At 37.1% G+C, this 19,707-nt stretch overlaps 1 protein-coding gene across 7 annotated transcripts in view; it reads left to right on the top strand.

The window, feature by feature from the left end:
* The window catches only part of COBL (cordon-bleu WH2 repeat protein), a 160,343-nt gene that overhangs the window by 57,695 nt on the left and 82,941 nt on the right, over window positions 1-19,707 (top strand). For 5 of the 7 annotated variants that reach the window (XM_085220502.1, XM_085220501.1, XM_085220505.1 and 2 more), the window contains 4 exons: window positions 522-750; window positions 2,924-2,968; window positions 4,876-4,970; window positions 8,305-8,388. In XM_085220502.1, the coding sequence (XP_085076628.1) occupies window positions 522-750; window positions 2,924-2,968; window positions 4,876-4,970; window positions 8,305-8,388 (453 nt within the window). The remainder of the gene's footprint in view (window positions 1-521; window positions 751-2,923; window positions 2,969-4,875; window positions 4,971-8,304; window positions 8,389-19,707) is intronic. The other 2 variants (XM_085220504.1, XM_085220507.1) reach the window with 2 other exon arrangements.

Below are 19,707 nucleotides of genomic sequence, written 5' to 3'. Positions count from 1 at the left end.
TTGCATGTGGTGGTTTAGATGGATATTTGTTCTTGTAAAGGATTTTAATCAAAGACCTAAATGAGGAAATCAACAGTGGTTGATAAAATGAGGGTTGTGGGATTGTGTAAAGATAGGTAGGGCTTTGATAGTATTTTAATTGCAACCTATATTAAAGATAAGGGAGAAGACTGATCATTAATAAATGCATTTTGAATATTGTGAGGATTCACTAGTAGCCATCTTCCAAATGTTAGTTTGCTGAAATTTTTATGGTGTTTTTTGTAAATAATGGCACAAAATTGATGGCTGCCTCTAATTCCTTTTCCTTATTTGCCCGCTTTCCTGACTGTCTCCTTAGAGATAAAAACATTCCAAGAATTTTTCTTTTATTAATAGTATTTTTCTGCAAGAAGTGTGCATGTGGGGTAAGGTAGCCAAAGAGAGATGAAGTCAATATGGAGGTCCCTAATGCCATTCTCATTGTAAGAGAGTATGGCCATTATAAAGTGAGGACTGAGCATTTGTACTTCTTTCTGCAGAAATCTGTGAGGCTGGTGGTAAATTACCTGAAGACACAGAAGGCAGTGGTTCGAGTCAGCCCAGACGTGCCTCTTCATAACATCATCCCAGCTATTTGTGAGAAGTGTGAGGTCAGTCAGGAGCACATTGTTCTTCTGCGAGACAGCATCACTGGGGAGGAGCTGGAGCTTACCAAATCCTTGGAGGAGCTGGGAATAAGTGAGCTGTATGCCTGGGACCGAAAAAGAGGTGAGCTACAACTAAAAGCAGTTCCTACCGGGTTAGATTAGGTCCCAACAATTAGAAAGGCAACTGAAGACCATTTTGGGGGGCTTCAGTCCAGAGAGTAGCAGCCAGGTCAGTGATCCCCATCTGCTCTAGAGCCAGTGCCAAGTTGTGCTGGCCCTGGCAGAGCACGCATTGGCCTAGGGCAGGGTGAAAGGAGGAGCTTTGTACCTCTCAGAGCCGCTGTTGGTACTGGTGCACGTCACCCAGGGGCTGGTCACCAACTTGTGCTGTGGGTCAAAGAGAAGGAAAGAGGAGATGTGCTGCAGTCATGGCAGCTGCGAAAGCTGAGAGGCAGAGGCGACAGAGCAGGGCTTGTGACGAACAAACTGTGAATGGATGCGGAGGTGGTTCCTCCAAGGAGCAAAGTTGCTGATGATTTCGTGAAAAGAAGCTAAGAGGTATTAGTATTTAAAGTTTTATTTTCTTTCTTTTTTCTCCCTCCTCTTCTGTTCTTGTAGACAGTATTGTAGTGGCAGCTGGAGCTTGAATTTCATCAGCCTTATTGTGTATTCAAAAAGCAGAAGTATGCTATGTGCTTTAAAGTATACATTCTTTAAAAATACATATTGACAACTGCTGCTTCCTTTGAAATCAGAAAGTGATATTCATTAGCACTGTCTCCTGCAGTTTGTCTCAATCAGTATCATTTCCAGCACAGTAGATGTCCTTACTTATTGTTTAGATAACGTCTTGTATGCATTGAGCAGCAGGCTTATTTTTTATTTATACAGTTATTTATTTATGTTGATGTTCTGTCTCTCCTTTCAAACTCCTTTGGTAAGTGACAGTTCTGCCTCTTTAGGAGCCAAATTTCAATGAATTTAGACTCTTAAATAAACAAAATGTCGCCTTTTTCTTTGGATTGTCAGGATGCTCAAAAAGTGGCTGACAATGTGTCATAACTGAATTATGTGTTTTTCTTTTTTCTTCAAAGACATGTTTACTGTAATTAAACTAAGCATTTTGGAGCAGCATATTGAAAATGCATAATAGTCAACAAGAAATGTTCATCATACTAAAGAAACAACATACAGAATAATTACCGTAGGCCTTAGTAAAACTCCTTTTTGTTTTTGTTCTTGTTTTTTTTTTTTTTTTTTTAAATGATGGTGGTCATGTACATATTGGTGCTGTATGGATTCTCAAGTCAAGGTTTAAAGAATGAGGTTATCCTTTATATTCAAAAACAATACTTCAGTCCTGGGATTACAGCAGAAAATCGGTAACCTTTGATAGTGTACTGTTCTCAGCATCAGAAAAAAAAGAATATATGTATTCTTTTAACCTTTAAGCATGCCATTTGTCATCTTAGAGTGATAGAATTGTGTAAAGGCTTGGTCTGGAAGAGGGACCTTAAAGCCCACCCAGTCCCACTCCCATGCCGTGGGCAGGGCTGCCACCCACCAGCTCGGCTGCCACCCACCAGCTCAGCTGCCCAGGGCTCCATCCAACCTGGCCTTGAGTGCTTCCAGGGATGGGATACCACAGCTTCTCTGGGCAGCTGTGCCAGTGCATTATGACAGTATCCCATCGATCTAGAGTGTATATCTGCCTTCTCTGCCTTGCTCTTACTCTGTACTGTGATGCTTTGTGAGAATAATGTTAAATACATATGCAAATTACTAAAAGTTCCCCTTTGTTCAAGCAGTTACCTTCCTTCTGTATTTTCACTCCTGTGGAATAATCCCATTGCTCTACATATAGTTGTTTTGTGGATTGTGCATGGAATAGGATGTCCAGGCTCACTAATTACGAGAAGTGGTAGATTTTTAAAGTACATTCTCACTAGCTGTGTTTGTAAGAGCAGGTTCTGGAGAAACAAAATATTCGTCGTCTTCTTCCTCCCTGAAATAAAATGCTGGAGGCAAAGTGTATTTAAAAGGCAAGCTCTGCTGCCACCTGCTAACATACTTTGGTGTAGCAGCGGAAGCTGTCATGAGTGAATACAGAGGGAGCAAACTTTTTCTCAGCTAAGCAGCTTCTGGTAGGAACTCTGCATGCCTAGTATCAGGTAAGGTTTTGTTTCTACAGTCCTAGGAACACAAGTGTTAGGAGTAGTGAATGAATACTGTGGCTTACTGAGCAATATTAGAACTTTAATATGTCTTCTCCTTTCATTGCCTGCCTTTTCCAGTTCCTCCATCAAAAACTCAGTCTGAACCTTCTCTGAACTACAGAGGTACTGTACAGTGCTGCTGAGGGGAAATCTGCTTTTCCCTTGCTGTTGTTTAATGTGGTTCTGGGAGATGGGTTTTTAACATTGTAGTGTAAAATGCTGGTGTGAAACAAGCTGTTGTCACAATCTGTGTTGTCTTTTGGACTATGTTGTTAACAGGGCCATGCTTTTTGTCAGAACAAACACACTTGTGTGCATACTTCTTCAGTAATAACCACTAAATGCCAACAATTAACAAATCCTGTCAGTTAACTATTGTATGGCACAGTATGCTTCGAGTCTTTTAGATTCCAACTTTTTACAGAAGCAGAGGCAGAATATTTTGACTTCTGTGAGATCTTTCACTAACTTTAATTTATTTGTAATGAAACATTTTAATATCAAACTGAAATGTGTGCATACACATTGCATAACTCTGGGTAGACGCTGACTTCTGAATTGCTACAATAGACATGATTTCATTAGATTACATTTGTGTTTCTGCTTCTTGTTAAACAGAAAAGATATATGTTTAGTATATCCTTTTCCCTTACTGAGTCTGTTATATAACATTGTTAATTATCCTCTAGAAAGGTATGCTTGACTTGTTACATCATTGTGTTACCAATAAACACAATGCAATGAAAATAAAGCAGTGGATAATTTCTATAAACTTACAGGATTGAAGTCCATCTCCAGTAGACAGTGACAGCCATGGAGAGGATATCACTGACTAAGGGCCTGCTGGCTCTTGGCTTCGCTGAAGCCAGTGATTTTCCTGCTAACTCCTTTGTCATGTGTGCTGTGGCTTAGTCTTATACAGAGCATCACACTGGAGTGCATAACTACTCTATTTATTTAATAAAAATTATCCAGATTTCTTGTTTTGAGGTGATATGCAGTGTTTAAAATCCTAGTTTGGATTTCCATCAAACTGTTGATGATCAGCAGTTACTGACATGGCTTATGCTAGCCTTTAGTCATTACTGCTTGTTTTTTGAATAGATGAGTAAGGGAATCATGATCCATATCCAATTGTAGCCCAGCCCTGAGCAAAAAAAAACCAGGAGTTTCTGGTGAATGAGCTTTGACATTATTTGAGGAAGGTAATAATTTTTGGTTTTTTGTTTCTTTGTTTGCTGGGGAGTTGCAGCCTTTCTTAAGGATAGTTTCTTCCTGCTTTCCTAGTGGTTCACCACCTTCACTCTTGCGCCTTGCTTTGAACTACTGTATGTGCTTAACACCTTCTAACAGCTGAAATTACTGATGTGCAAAGTGATCCTTCATGAAAATCATGTGCTATGTGTGAAATGCAACTCAATTCACAGGAATTCTGGGATGAGGGTTTCTTGTGAAGTAGACTTTTAATTTCTTGCAAGAAATAAGCCATTTTGTACACTTACTAATTGTTAAATAAATATTTTCAAGAGAATGTAACTTTTTTTTTTTTTTTTTGCAAACTCTTTGTGCTAGTGGGGGTACTCTGATGTACTTGAAAGCAGAGGGAAAAATCTCTAGCAGTAGGCAGTGGCCGTCAAAAATACAGTAGTGTTTTACAGTCTGTATATTGAATATCAAACTAATGGTTGTTCTCTGTAATGTGTGACCTTATCCACATTGCTTATCCAACTCAGCTAGTATTGGGAATGTTGAAGGGAGACAGAGTGATCACAGAGTCCTGAGGGTTACTAAGTTGTAATTGAAAACTTACGAAAATCTATGACATTATTCCATTTCCCTTCTCCAGATTTTGGAACAAATTCAGAGCAAAGGAAAGTCTGATGGAAAATAAAGTGTAGGATCTGGCGTTTACTCAGATAATGCAGTTCATAAAATCTCTAACTCGTAAAAGTACAGCATTAACCCCAGATGTGTTAAAATACTGATCATTGTTTCAGAAATGTAAAAATACTCTATTATAATTATTTCAGAGCCAAGTCGAAGTGTTTCACTAAGCAATGATGCAATAGAGAAAGAAAAGAAAGGATTTCTGGGATTTTTCAAAGCTAATAGAAGCAACAGCAAGGTAAGTGTTCATCAGTGTATTGCTTTGCTAAAGCAAATCCATTTCTTTACATGTATATTTTGCTGTGAGTAGTAGGGTTTGTTTGTTTTTGTCATTGTTGATTTTGATTAATGTTGATTCTTCCTTTTTCTAAGGAGTCATTTTTCAGCAGATGTGTTAACTATGGTTAATCAGTACAGATGGAGATTCAAGCTTGTTACCTTTTAGTCCAGTTAGTAGTGCATAGACTGAAGGGGGAAAAAAACATTTATGAAGGAAGTGATGTACTATAGAACACATTAGATATTTCTAACTTTTCTGTGCATGTGTGATACTCTGTTTTAAATCATGTATATCTGCAATAAGGTATGTGCAGACTTACAGATGATAATAATGCAACAGCAAAACTGATGACTCCAAAAATAACTTGCTGTACTAAAAGGAATAATACATTCTGGAGGATCAGTGTCTGCTACAGTGCATGTCAGACATTTTTAAACTTTCAGAAAGGAAAGTTGATGTAAAAAACTTTATTAAACTAAGCTCAAGATACTGTACAGTTGCTAAATCTAAATAACCTTATACAGTTACAGAAGATGTGACAGTATCCTTGTAAGGGGAAAACTGGAAAGTAATGTTTATGCATTCTATGTATTTTAGAGATTTAGAATTTCTTGAGATGCTTTTTGAAAAATATGTTCTCTGCATTACAGAAATTAAATACAGAAAATGGTCTCACTCGAGCATATGCAAAGAACATATTTTCTTTTGTCTGAGTTTAAAAACCTTCCAAGGCTTTTGCAGTGAAATTGGATGACCTGGTACTAAGTAATATCTGCTTTGTTGATGGACTGGTACTACAGTTTCAGTCATGTTTCTAAAACTGTATAAGCTTTCCAGAATCTTTCAGTTCTCACCATTTTTCATTATGATCAAATTTGGAGTTATTTTGCCAGGCAGTGTCTTCCAATATCAACACCTAGAATTACCATATTGAAATATCTGATCTGACATGGATCCTGAGCTATTCTTAATGTTGTTTAAAGTACACAACAGAGCTGTATTTTATGGGAAAGTGACTTAGTTTTGGTGTTTTTATCCTGTATAAGCAAGTATTTCCCATTTAGTATGGAACAAAAGCACAACTTAAGCAATAATGCTGCATCTGCCTGGAAGAATATAGTTCACAAACAAGCTCAACATGAACTCTAAGGGCATATCATGGCGCTGCAGTTCCTCTGGAGGAACTGAGCATAGCATGTTTACTGCATGGTAGTTGGTCACAGAATGGCCTGGATTGGAAGGGACCTCAAGGATCATGAATCTCCATCTGTTTCCATGTTACTGAACTTCAGTATGAAATGTGTGCTCTTGGAGTTGTAATTCCAGAGGCAGATCAGATTTAGCTTGTAAAATAATTGCACTTGCAACATTGGAAAACGTTGCTGTGAAACGTGGCAGTGCTCTGGTTACTGCAATGGGTTTCTCACAGCTAGGATTACAAGTTTATTATGCTTCTATACCCCCCCTCTCTTCCAACTCTCTTTTTCATACCTGTTAAAAAATAAGAGGTCATAGCCTGAGGTTGCTTTTTAAAACATATTTTAATAGATGTTAAAAATATTGGAAGTCTATTAATAATCTGCAGGTAATTTTTGTCCTGAGAGATGGTGGGAAGTGCAGAAACAAATATGGAGAAACAGTTTCAGAATCTTTAATATTCAGCTTTAAGTCTTGCTGGTAGCTCTGACAAGTTAATTGATTTTTCCTAATGGTTTCCTTATTGGACTCTTAGTTTCAAATGAAGAGTAGAAGAAGAGAGATTTAGCTACCATTTTGTTTAGAGCTGCAAGGAGACCATTGTTACCTTTTTAGTATGTACTCTAGTAGTTTGAGCCCAAACAGATGGGAGAATTACTGAAAACTGAAGAATAGCATATCATACAAAGGAAAAAAAGATGGTAAGTGGCCATGATAGATGTGACTGTGTTATGGCAGATTAAGTGGCCATGATAGATGTGACTGTGTTATGGCAGATTTACAGCTGAAACTGCTGAAGATACTTAGTTAGCAGAATTGGGGCAAATTCATTAACTTCTTTTAAGACAGAATTAATAGGTTTACGAAGGGATTGTACAATAAGATGTCCTGTGGTTTCAGGACATGTGAAGGCCCAGAATGTCTCTTCCAAAGTTGCTTTTACTGTTTCTTGGTTGAAATTTCAGTCCTTTGCAAGACTTTGGTTGGTTCTGCTTATTTATTTTTTCTTTGTTTGCATTATCATTTGTATGCACTTACACAAATATAGGATCACTGCATGCGGTCATATGTAGTCTCTATTTTAGAACTAGCTGATAGCAAGAATTGTCTGAAGTCTTGAACTGAAGACGTGCTGTGGGGTTTCAGTCATTTACGGGTAAGATAACTTTGCAAGGGAAGAAGAGGGTATTAGCCCGCCTTGCAAAATGTCCTGGATCAGGTGTCACTCCACTCTGCAGCCCCATGCTCAGATTTCCATACCCACACACTCTTGCTTTCTCAGCTCACTGAAGGCAGTAATCATGGGATGACAATGCACTAGATACAGCTTTTTGAACTCTTCTGTGTTTGTTTTTTTTTCCAACTGTATGTAAAATACCATCGCACAGAATGAAAACAGAGATCTTTTCTCATGGTTGATGCAAATTGGTTGAAAATATCTTGTAGGTTAACTTTTTGCTTACAGGCTTAGTGCCAGATCAGGTATCACCTTCTGCAGTCCATTCTAATTTTATTCTGGATCAGTTACCCTCTGTTCTCCTGCAACTGACATAAAGACATAAAAGTGGCAGAATTCCATGCCTTTTGATACGAAATAGTTGTGTGCCTGAGGCTACATCCACATCAAATAGGCACTGCTAAACAATCCAGTAGTCCAGAGGTTTTGTACAGATGATCATGGGATCTTGAGAGGGTATCTGATAGGATGCAAAAGCAGTCTTGTCTTTGACGTGTGGAGGAAGAAGCTCTCTGCTTTCTCCTCTATCTGTCTGTGTAGGTATAGTGGAAACTGGCAACATGGCTGCTGTTACTGCAGGACCTGCTTGCTACCTGTTTTCCTTTTCCTTGCCTTAGCATTGTTCTGTTTTTATAATATTAAAAACAAAATTCTTTATATTCCTGCTAATGAATTTCTTAAGGGCTTCCCTACCTCAGAGAAATTTTGCAGACTCCTTCAGTGCTTATCAGCAATCAGTCTAGTGCTACAGGGGAGTTTGTCCTCATTCTGTGATCAGGTTTGGTGCTTTGCTCTGGCATGTTTTTGCTCTTTTCTTTCCGTTGCTACTGCTCTGTAGGATACTTGTTTGTGTTACAGACAGAAGAACACTTGAGGATGAACAGAGATTATGGTGAGGAGGATGTTTTTAGTTCTGCATCTACAAGTGAAGGAAGCTTGGATGTAAGTACTAACGTGGCTTGTAGATGCTACTGCTTTCCTGTTAGATCCAGCAATTTGAATAACCAGAATCTGGCTGTTCCCTGTGCTTAGCGAAGTAGAAGTAGATGCAACCTACTTCCTCCTAGCTTAGTTAGTAGTTCACAATTGACGTCTTCAAATGCAGTGCATTTTCTTCAATTAAACTCTAGCTACCTAAGCCATAAAACTTTCTTTCAAAGTAATATTCTAAGCAGTTGTGAGCAAAAAGTGGTTTAACCAAGGATGTGCCTGCAAGATGGTGAGAATGCTGCCTTATGCAAGCCTTATCAGTGATGTTTAGGATTGGCTTTCATTACTGTTTTGTGCATTTGTTTTTTTTTCTAGGGAACCACACCTCTTTTTTTTTCTCTTTTTTTTTTTTTTATTCCTTTACATATCTACTTTCTGCATGGCAGCATTCTAGTTGTTTCTTGAGTGACTTCTGGATGGAGACTACTTTTTTGTTTTAAACCTCTGCTAACAACATAAGGGTTTTTGTTATGTACTTCAATAGTTTTTGTGGTACAAAAATCCTATGAACCACATTTAGGAAGGTTTTTAAGTTCCTGACAGGCTATTAAAGGATTTAGGTTTCTAGTTAGGAAGTGTGAATCTTAAATATTTTTGAAAGCTGGTCTGATGGATTTGTAACCATAATGAATTGAATGTATCTTTTTGCTTTTTTAATTACTTGGCTCTTTTTCCTTGTATTTTCAAAACCTGGAGAAGACCATGTTGATAACATAATAGAAGCCTGAAACGTGTGGCTCAGCTCTGAATTCCCATTTCACAAACAAATATTTGGAAAATGGTCCATAAAATATGCACATTCACGAGTCAAGGAGAAGAGTTACAGAAAATCATGGAAAAAATGGAACAGGAGTGAAAGAGGAGAATCCAAATTAAACTTAAAAGGATCGTATAAAAGAAATCAGATGTGGGCAAAATGGATAAATCACTGTGAGATTAAAAAACACATAATTTCAAATCTGTGAAACCTTCATGATGAAAGAATACAGAATTAAGAATGCTGCATATGACACTAAGAATTTGGGTGGCACTGTATGGAAGAACTATAAACTTTTATTAAGTTTTCTGGTAATATAAAGTTCCAGTAGTAAAGATCACATCGGTAACTGAAACATACGAGATAGAGTACAGGAAAAAAAACTTCATGAGCTCCCCCAAAATAAAACCTGCTTGTGGTTTGTATTCACTGCCTTTGTATATTTCTTTGTCTCAGCTAAGACAAGAGGAGGAAGAAGAAGAAAAGGGATTCCAAGTGAGGATATAAAGAAGGTAGTTCAAATACTCTGAACTGTTTTTTCCACCTGTGTGTGGTGCCTTCTCTGAAGAGAGACATCTCTTAATCTTTGTAGGGAATTGGATAGGGCAAATCACAATTGAAGACCTTTTTTCTGTTTTCTTCTATGAAAAAATCTGTCTTGTCAAAACCTTTTAAAAGCATAATCAATATAGCTTAGAGAGCAAAGGTATCTTGGAGTAAATGGTAGAAAAGCTGTTCTTTGTATTCAGTTACACAAATACAGATTTTTTTCTCTTTTAAGAGCCATTAATCTTCAAGAACAATATAGACATTGTTCAGAGTATACATCTTTCACTTCTGGCTCGACACTTCTGTTTGTATAAGCACTGATCCTACCAAGACATCCTACAAGTACATACTTAAATGAACGTACTGAAATAGCTCAGTTTAAATTGATGCTTTTTTGTTAAAATTAGTTGAAAAATGTATAAAACTAGTCTAGCTGATCCTCTCAGCAGCATAGAATGTCCATCCTTCAAACAGATTAGATGGGCTTCAAGAAAAATATTAACAACTGTATATCTTGGAAAAGAAGTATAAAATACTATAAACTTGGCATAGCTTGCTGGCATAGGTCACTTGTATTACTTTAAGATAAAATTCAAATGAAAATTCCAATGAAGATACTTCCAGAACTTTAACAGTTTGTTTTAGTGACTGCTTATAGACATGGCTTTGAGACCACTCAGTCACTGCAATCCCTGATTGCTCAAAGATAATCTCACTTATATATGCTTCAGTGGAACTGAATATCCTTGCTCAAGCAAAGAGGTATCTTACATGGCGGTCTATATGTCAAATACACGTTTAGATCTCATTGTACAGAAGAAAATTAACTGAAATAAGGTAGCTCTTCTAGCTACGTGTCATCCAGTGGAAGGTTTCTTTTCTTGGTATCCTCAAGTCTGCTTTCTTTTACTGCTTTGGGTCATCTTGACAGCATTTTTCATTGTAGTGCAGGAATCAAAACTCAAGTTTCAGAGTAGTTTTTGTAAAGAAAATAGTTTGGTATTGTCTTTCTAAGATTACCTTTGGCATAGTGAAAGGATCAGGAAAATCTTACCTATATGGAGATAGGCAACTGATGAAGTACAGCTGAATTAAGGGCAGGATGAGTGTGTTGGTATTCGTAGTTTAAATCCTTTTACTGCTGTTATATGGAGGTAATGTGCACTGAATTGTGGAAAAATGTGTGGAAAAAATAATGACTCTGTTCTATATTTATTTTTTTTCTTTGTTGTCTGAAAAGTGACCAATATGCAGGAGTGCAATAAAGCTGTAAGAGATCTTTGGTATTTATTTGAGCACAAGTTATATTCTCTTTTTATAAACCAAACTGTCATCACTTCCATATTTTTGTAATTATTGTTAGAATTATTAAAATAACTTCGATTGCTGGTGAAGAATCAGATTTTCTAAGTCAAGATGCGAAAGTCAACAGCTGTGCTGAGGTGAAAGTACACTTAGACTACGAGCAAAAAGAAATTAGAATTAAACACTGTAGAGACTGTAAAAAATGGAAGAATTGTCCATGGCAGTGCACAAAAAACAACAATTCATTATGGCATGCATCAGTAGACAATTTAGTGGTTCTGAAATCTAACAGTATATTGCAAATGAAGCAGAAATCTATGCTTTTAATACATACTGTTTTGTGCTAAGTAGAGGAACCAGAGTATCTTTTCACAAGTCAAACGCAATTGAAACATACTTGCTTATAAATACAACATACAGATAAAGCAGTTGGGAGATGCAGAAGGGTTAACTATATTCCTTTTTTGGGTACCGTATATGGTCTCATAGCTGGAATTTTAGAACAGCTGGGAAGAGGGAGTGTGAGTAATCTCTGCCACTTGGTGTCACTGTCCTCAAGTAAACAGTTGATCAAGATGAAACCTGATACTTGGAATGCAATTCTAAAATTAGCTGTTTTTATTTTAGAGGCCTTTGTGTTTTCATAAATCAAGAGTGAAAAAACACATTCCAAGTGCTGAACGATGTGTATCTCTGATGTGGAATTTGCTTATGTAATAAATCAGCTTGGGAAAAAATATTTAAAAGTACGGCCAGGAACATTTATCGGAGGATTTGAAATTTCAGCACAAAGTCTTATCACACGAGGTTTCTCTAGTTCAAACCAGCAGACCAGTGTTAGAACATTTTTGTCAGTACTTAGAGAAGAAATAAAAAAAATAAAAAAAATAAAAAATCTAGTCTTGGGTATGTATTTGAATGTCTTATAACAGAATCAGTGAACCTCAGCAAAGAAGGTAATCTGGAAATTTGCTGCTGAATGGAGCTGTCGTGGCTGTTATTATATATATTCATGATTAAAAATATCCAGGAAAAAAAAAAGTAATTTTAGATTTCAAGTAGATAGTAGAGAAATTGTGGATATATATAGGGGTTTTGTTGTTTCGGTTCTGTTTTTAGGGGTAGTTGATGGTTTGTTTTAGGAAAGGAGGGTGGGGAGGTGTTTTTGTTTGTTTTTTGCTTTCTGTTCTAGTCTCTGTACAGGAAGCAAAGTTATCTTTCAGAAGAAAGATAGTGCCTTTAAGTTTGGGGAAAAAAAAATCATCAGGACTTCTAATACATTCGTAACTTTGGCAGTCACTTTTTGAATGGTAGAAACAGTTATGTTCCCTATGAATAACTTACATACATATACATTATTCATCTTTTTAGGGCCTTGTTTGCTCTTCATGTACTATAACTTTTATGCCTCAGAGCTGGCAGGAACTAGAGCATTCGTGATACACTTTCCCAATTCAGAAGTGGTTGGAGAGGGATCAAGTACAGTTACACAAACATAATTTGAAAATGTGATTACTTCTCAACCATGTTGGGTGTCAAGCAATAACTGAATGTCTTGTCCACTGTTCAGGATTTGACCTCACGTAGCCAGGTACTGTTTAGGGCAGTAGGCAGTAACAGCTGCAGCAATGAGAATATTGTCCTTGTATATAAATGGAAGTAGGTAGCTATCAACTTTTAATACTTCTTCATTTCTGAAAGTTGCATTCACTTTGTAGTCTTGTTTTTGTTTGCTTGTTCCTTGGTCTCTTGGCAGTTCTTAGGGTGTTTTATTGGTACTTGTAGGGTCAAATCCTGCAACAGTTCTACAGCATTTAACAGTTAGAGTTAGACCACACTGTCAAGACGTAGCTTTGTGATCTGGCTTTGAAGCAACTGAAACGTAGCTTCGTGTGGTTCTGTTTGTAAAATATAAATCCCAGCATTAGTGTGGAGAGTCATCTAAGTACTACAGCAGACTGGTCTGTCCTCACCATTCTTTTGTTAAAGATGTGTATAAGTTGAAGAAGCTAGATGCCGGAGCATGACACTCAGGGGAAAAAAAAAAAAAAAAAAAGATTTGTATCTGCACCTATTCTTATGGTTATAAGAAAAATAATTCATTAAATATCAAATAACTCAGGGTAGGGGTCACGATGACAGCAGTAACTTCAGTTAGCTTCATTTTTACATCTTTCCATCCTTTGGAAAAAAAAAGTTTGAACTTTTCTTGCTGATGAGGTGAACTTTGCTAGATTTAGCTTGCTTGTAACTGGCATTCAACTTACATATGGTGATCACCTTGCTTTCTCCTTTTCCACTGAGGATGGGAGAAGTAATTTTCTTCATCACAGTGAAAATTTAACTTGGAAAAAAAATCTAATTGCATGAAAATTTCAAAACAGAGTAGGTTTTTAAAGCAATTGTGACATATTTATCACCTGATCACCTGATACTGCAAAACCTCTAGAAATGTCTTGAGAATGAGCTACCCACACTTGATTCTGTCTTTGAGCAGAAGGATGGATTAGGTAGATTGTGCTGGTGTTTCTCAGCAAGAATTACATCTGCTGAAAAGATGCAGCATTTCCCACCTCCTTTTATGGTGTGCACTTAGAGGATTCATTGTCTTCAATTATATAAGTTGTGGATACATTCATGTATTTAAGATAATACTTTTAAATTTTCCTAACAGTATGTGATAGCAGATGAGCTTGAAACAGTGGCTGCTTGACACCAGCCTTCAATTTCTTCTTCCAAAGTCTTTCTCTTCAAAGAAAACGTCCTTGTAGTTAATGTGGAGTGTAAAAGAAAATTCTGGTTCTCAGAACCAGCTGAACTACTTTGGCTCAAAGAAAAAAAAATAAATAAAATAAAAATTAGCCAGAGGCAGACACCTGGAATGGGAAGTCTCACCAGCTATGGTTAAAGCATCATAATGTTATAAGCTCTTGAAAACAGACTCTTGTGAAGAGAGGTGTTGGCTGACCCATCTTCTGGCTGTGCTTCTTAGGTTGTATAGCCACAGGACTGCCAACTTTATGCATTCAGGAGTCTGTTGTTAGCTACCTCCTTCAGTAAGCAATAGTGACTTAAATCATTTGATTAAAAAAAATAAAAAGAAAAAAGAAAAAGAAAAAAGAAATCATTTTGGCTGAACTTTTTTTTCCCTCCATTCCTCTGCTGAGAATTGGTTTTGTACAAGCCACGTTGCTAAATAATTTTTTGCAGCAAGAAAAACTTTACTAAATTAAGGTCTGTCACATAGTGGTCACCAGAGGATGCCTTTACATAAAATATCACAATTGAGAGCAAAATAACCACAATGCACTCTGATATAATCACTACAATTCACCTGCTTGTTAAAAAAAATAAGAAACAAAACAGAAAAGCTACAGTTGTGTCTCTTCCTCTGCAGTTGTACTGTTGAAAGGACAACTTAGAAAGTTCTGTTCCTCCAGTGGCTTTTGAAGGGTATTTTGAAGGAAGTAATTTTAGTTATTTTGGACACTAAATCTAAGCATCAGAGTCAAATTTTCTGCGTTTTCAAGCCACTTAAATCAGTACACAATTTTATGCATTAAAGTCTGGCCAACCTGTGCATCTGCTACCTGCCTCTACTCAGAATGAAATCTTGAGTTTAAGGCTTTTACTTTATAAAACTGCCACCTACCATTGTTAGCCAAAATGTGAAAGAACAAAGTCTGGGATTCCTTCTGTGCATTTAGAGACAGCAGCCAATCTATCTCTCTCAGGACCATTATTGAGAGAATTATTTCTTCTTTTGTAATGTAAACCAAAGTACTGGCTGGGCTAGAGATGACTGGAACAAAGCAGTGAGGTATTCTTGATGTGGGAAGCATCCTTTTGTAAAGATATCCAAATATTCAGTGACTCAGAAGGAGAGACCAAGAGCAAGCTTAACTATTCAGACTAACAACAAATTAACTTAAGTGTGGTGGCAACTATGTGTTACAGTGCCAGCGCCAGAGATGTTTTTGTATGTCTTATGCTAAGCAGATGTTAGATCCAACAAATAAGTCACTGAAGCTAGAACTGGAGAAACCAAATGGCTGATGCTTGCTGCTCAGTTGAGTCTACCTAAAGTCACATTCATGTGTTTGAGCAGATGATAATCTCATTCTGCTCTGGAGGTATGGAAGTTTAACTCTTCTCAACTAGAATAAAGTTTTGAACTTGGATTTCCCATGTTCTTACAGAGTCGATGAACTTTGTAGATGGGTGCAGAGGATGAGACATGAGAGAAATATAACAGCTGCTTCTTCCAGCAGCTCGGTTTTGTGTGGAGCTGGGTTTCCTAGGTTTGCCTAATTGGATTAAGTCCTTGCTGATGAGGACAGAGATTTGCCAACTTCATGGATCCTGATGGAGGTTAGGAGTTTAGGCAAGAAGTTAGGAGCGTGGGTTCTCAGCAGTTTTGTGCTCAGCATGCCCAGAAGCAGAATTCAGGCCCCAAAATGAGAGTAAGCACATCATAAGGATACGTGTCAGGCTTATTGAAGGGAAAGCACAGAGGGGTATGACTTCGAGAGGCCCAAGCTAATGAGAACATGGTAAGTTAGGCTAGCCAGGTATATGAGGCAATTGAGTTTCCAGACTTGGGCTACATGTCTTCCTTCTGCGTTCTGTGGATGTACCTAGTTGGGCTGGTGTAAGTTGGCTCAGATATCTCCCTCGGATGTTTAATTAAGACCTTGTGACACACCCTTAACCACCCAAAATCCTTTTATGTCTGATTCATCTTCTGTTACTGATTTCACTGAAAAGTTTTGAAGTTAACTTGCTGAAAAAAAAAAAAAAGAAAAAAAAAGAATAAAGCAGCAGCTAATAAGGCCAATGGTTTTTAATTTGCATTAATAAAAGGACATTAAAAAAAAAAAAAACACAAAAAAACAGGCGAACTTAAATTCCATTTGAGATTTTTCTAGTGACATCTCAACCGCTCAGGCTTTGCTTTCTTGGCATTTAATATTACTAGAGCCCCTTAATAGCATATAATAGCCTTGTAATTCCTATTTGGTCATAATTTATTCAGCATATTGTTCTTAGGGTAACTGGCAAGCATACAGTGGCGTTGAAAGTACCACCTTGAAAGAATATTGGATAAGCAGAGATATAGTTACTTAAGAAGGGATTTCACGTATTTCTGTGTACATAAAATGCTTTTTCTGTTTAATTTTGGGATGGTTTTGGAATTACTTGGAATTACTAATTCCATTACAACGTACGTGTCTGTTTGATTTAATGATGAATATCCTAAATACTTCTTCTTATAAAGCTTTCCAAATGTAACTACTGTAATGAAAGGATTAGGGTGTATTCATGCCAATGCCCTTTAGTAGATGAAATCAGAAATGGCTAATTGTATGCTATGGACTCCATGTTGCTTATACACAATGGAGATTTTTTAATTTTTTTTTTTTTGTAATAACACCTGTTTTTGTAGTGGCATAATCTAAGTCCCATGTAACTATAGATTCATTATGCTAGTCTAAAATATCCTACTAGATTTTTAGATACAGTAGAGATTGTCAATATTGGTGAAGGTGTAATGTCTTTTCACTTGCAAAAAATTTTTGAAGCATGAGTGCTAATAGGATCTGGTTCTTTTCCAAGCCTCTTCTGTGAACAGCAAAGACTCAATTTCATTAAAAGTAGTGGCAAATAATAACATTTCTTTTAATTAGAAGATCTAATGATTTCTACACGTATTTGTTCTGTGCATTATTGTTCGTTGGCAAAACTGAGCTGCTTGGTAGTGTGTGAAACCATATGTCTCAATAACATCTTATGACGGATGAGGGAGGATTTGCAAAACAACAGTTGCTGACAGGACACAAAACATTTCACTTTGATGGGGGAGTTTTCCAGAGTGAACTTGGTGGCTTAGTACTGTCATGCAAAGTCGAATTTACATAAGTTTTAGCAGTCCTTACAGGTCACCCTTAAACTTGAATAGAAGTTGTGTACGTGAAGCAAGGACTGTATAAAACTCTTTACTGTGTGTGCTACTCGGCTGTTAGCTACTAGGAGAGACGTAATGCCTGTAGTCTATGTAGCTGTTTCACATTCTTCTTTTCTAGTGAGCAGTTGCTAAATTAGAATTTATTGGTCATTTGCTTGCAGCTCCAATGCTGATATTCTCCCATGAGCTTAACAAAAATGGTAGCAAGTATTTTAGGCACTGCTTTTTCTTATCTTCCTGTGTTTAGTATTTCAGTTCAGTTCTTGGCAGTATTTTGGGAGGCAAGTGGGAAAGGGAGAGTGTCAAATAGTGACCAGTCTTCCTACAGACATAATGTGAAGTAGTAATATGTTCATGTAAATATTCTTTCTTGTAGTTATTTTTTCTTTGTTTGTTGTTGTTGTCATTTACACAAGAAGGAGGACCAGAAGAAGACAAGGCAGATAGCGAAAAACAGCCTTGGAGAGTTCTTAAAGCAGTGATGGGCTGTAGGCATAGGAGGTGGACCCAGTGACATTTTCAGTATCATACTGAGCACCTGTTGGAGTTTTTGCTGCTTCAGTTCTTTGGTGATCTGGTGAGAGCCAGGTGGAACACAGGACATGAGCTGAGCAGGCACTCTGAAGCATCCAATGCAGAGACATGGAGAGATTACCGTTATAATATGATTATTCTTACTTTTTTTACTTTCCTCTGATTATAACATTTTCTTATTTCTGTTCCAGCAAATATTCAGGTACACGTCTCAATTTCAGCACAGAGATGGTTTAATTTCACAGGTTCAGTTTGCTTGATTTACAGTTGTTTGCATAGGACAATAGTTAGGCCAATAAAGTGCACTGTAGAGTTTTGCCTTGTAAAAACCTAATGGCAATGGATCTGACAGAAGAGGGAAGGGCAGAAGAAACATTTAAGACTATTTATTAATCAAGAATTCCAGCAGTAAGGCTTTTCTTGCCTTGATTCTGGCAAATGTACAGATGAGCGATACTGTGCAGAGAGCGTTTCTGCACAAACAGAGAAAGCCCTCCAAATGTAAACGTTTGAGCAGCTGGCATGGGAGATTAGTGCAGCAGGGGCAGGAGGGGGGTAATACTGGTTTGTGGCGCCGTCTAAATTTAACAAATTTTAAACAACGTCCTTGTTCTAGTCTAAAGGTTATAGATCAGAAAGACAACATCAACCTAGCTGTAGAAGTCAAAGTCATTAACTAGTAATTAATTAAAATTAACTTGTCTTTTCAAAACTGCCCCCACCACCCAAAAATAATAAAAAAAAAATATTTTTTTTTTGAGAGAGAAAACCTGTTGAATTAAGGAAAAAAATTTCTTATTATGTTTGTGCAAAAGACAAGACTTGTAATGTTTTTGCTTTGGATTGTGAATTGTCTTAATTTATTATTCTACTTTTAATTTCCTGTGGCTGAATATGAAAACAAAGGAAAGCATCATGCTGAAGGTGAAAGTGATGTAGGGTCTATTAGCTCTGTAGTCATTTGTTCCATACACTGGTTTACATTATCTGGAGCGGGGGGGGGGCTAGGAGTTGTTTTTTTTAAATTCTTTCCAAACAGTTACATAAGAAGGCTTTCCATTGGTTTGTGTGCAGTTTTCTTGTGGTTTTTGTTCTTGTGTTCAGATAACCCTTCTAATACTACCCTTTACCTATTTGTTGTATTTTTGAATTCATTTCTTAATTTCTTCTTTTTTTTTTTACAATAGAGACTAAAGTATTGATATATGAAGCCAAAATATGTATTTAAAAAATCAGAGCTATGCTAGCATTGTTATGATCGTCAATGAGTTCAGAAATATACTGAAGAAAAATTCCTGGAGAAGTGACAACGTAGTTTAGAGCATATTGTTGCTGTCTTTTGGCATCGTAACGTTAGAGTGTCCATTGGAGACTTGATACAGAAGTTATTGGAGCCAATGGAAAAATTCTTGCTGGTTTCAGCTGGCTTTGGACCATGTCCTTTGTAAGCTGTTAGCCATTATCTATGCCAGGCCATTTTAAAATCCTTCTTCCTCATGCTACTTTAGATTCTCTTTTGTAAGAAGAAAGATCTGCTGGCGCTTCCACTGTCATCTTTGAAAATATATGAACTTAGATCCTTTTTGATGGACAGTTGACACAGATAAAGTCCTTGAAGTCCTGGAACATTTTCAGGCCAGGAAGGGAGAAAACCCCAACGTAAACATGTTAAGTCTTGCAGAAAATGAATTGCAAACAGTGGCAAAGTAAGGAGCAGATTTCATCAACCAATAATTTGTTGCAAAAGCAAGTTTTTCTTTGCTATCTGACATGCATACCCAGAAAGAAAGCACAGTTCTCAGTACTGCTTCCCTTTTTCAGAAGTTACTGTGCTGTTGAAAGTGTAAGTTCAGGTATGGTTGTGTCTGTTTTCACAGATGTTAACCTAAGTTTCATCTAAATTTAGAGTTGATCTTGGAAGGGTTCTGCCACAGCTCTCCATAGGGAATGGATAATACCAATGGTTTGGAATACTCCTATTAGTGTGAGTGTATAAAACAGGAATGTGGTCAGCCATGATGAGGGAGAACTGACCGACCACAGGAGGGAGAACATCTTCAGGCATTTTTGATTCAAGCTGTTTGAATTCTGGTCTCGTAGAAGTTCACACAAAATCCACATGTGAAACAAAGCTGTGTGCCGTGCGAAATTTGGTCTCATA

Source organism: Meleagris gallopavo, chromosome 3, assembly GCF_905368555.1.
Source record: "Meleagris gallopavo chromosome 3, MGAL_WU_HG_1.1, whole genome shotgun sequence".
Classification (NCBI taxonomy): Eukaryota; Metazoa; Chordata; class Aves; order Galliformes; family Phasianidae; genus Meleagris; species Meleagris gallopavo.
Note: the sequence above shows the minus strand (reverse complement) of the source record. Positions and strands in the feature narration are given on the sequence as shown.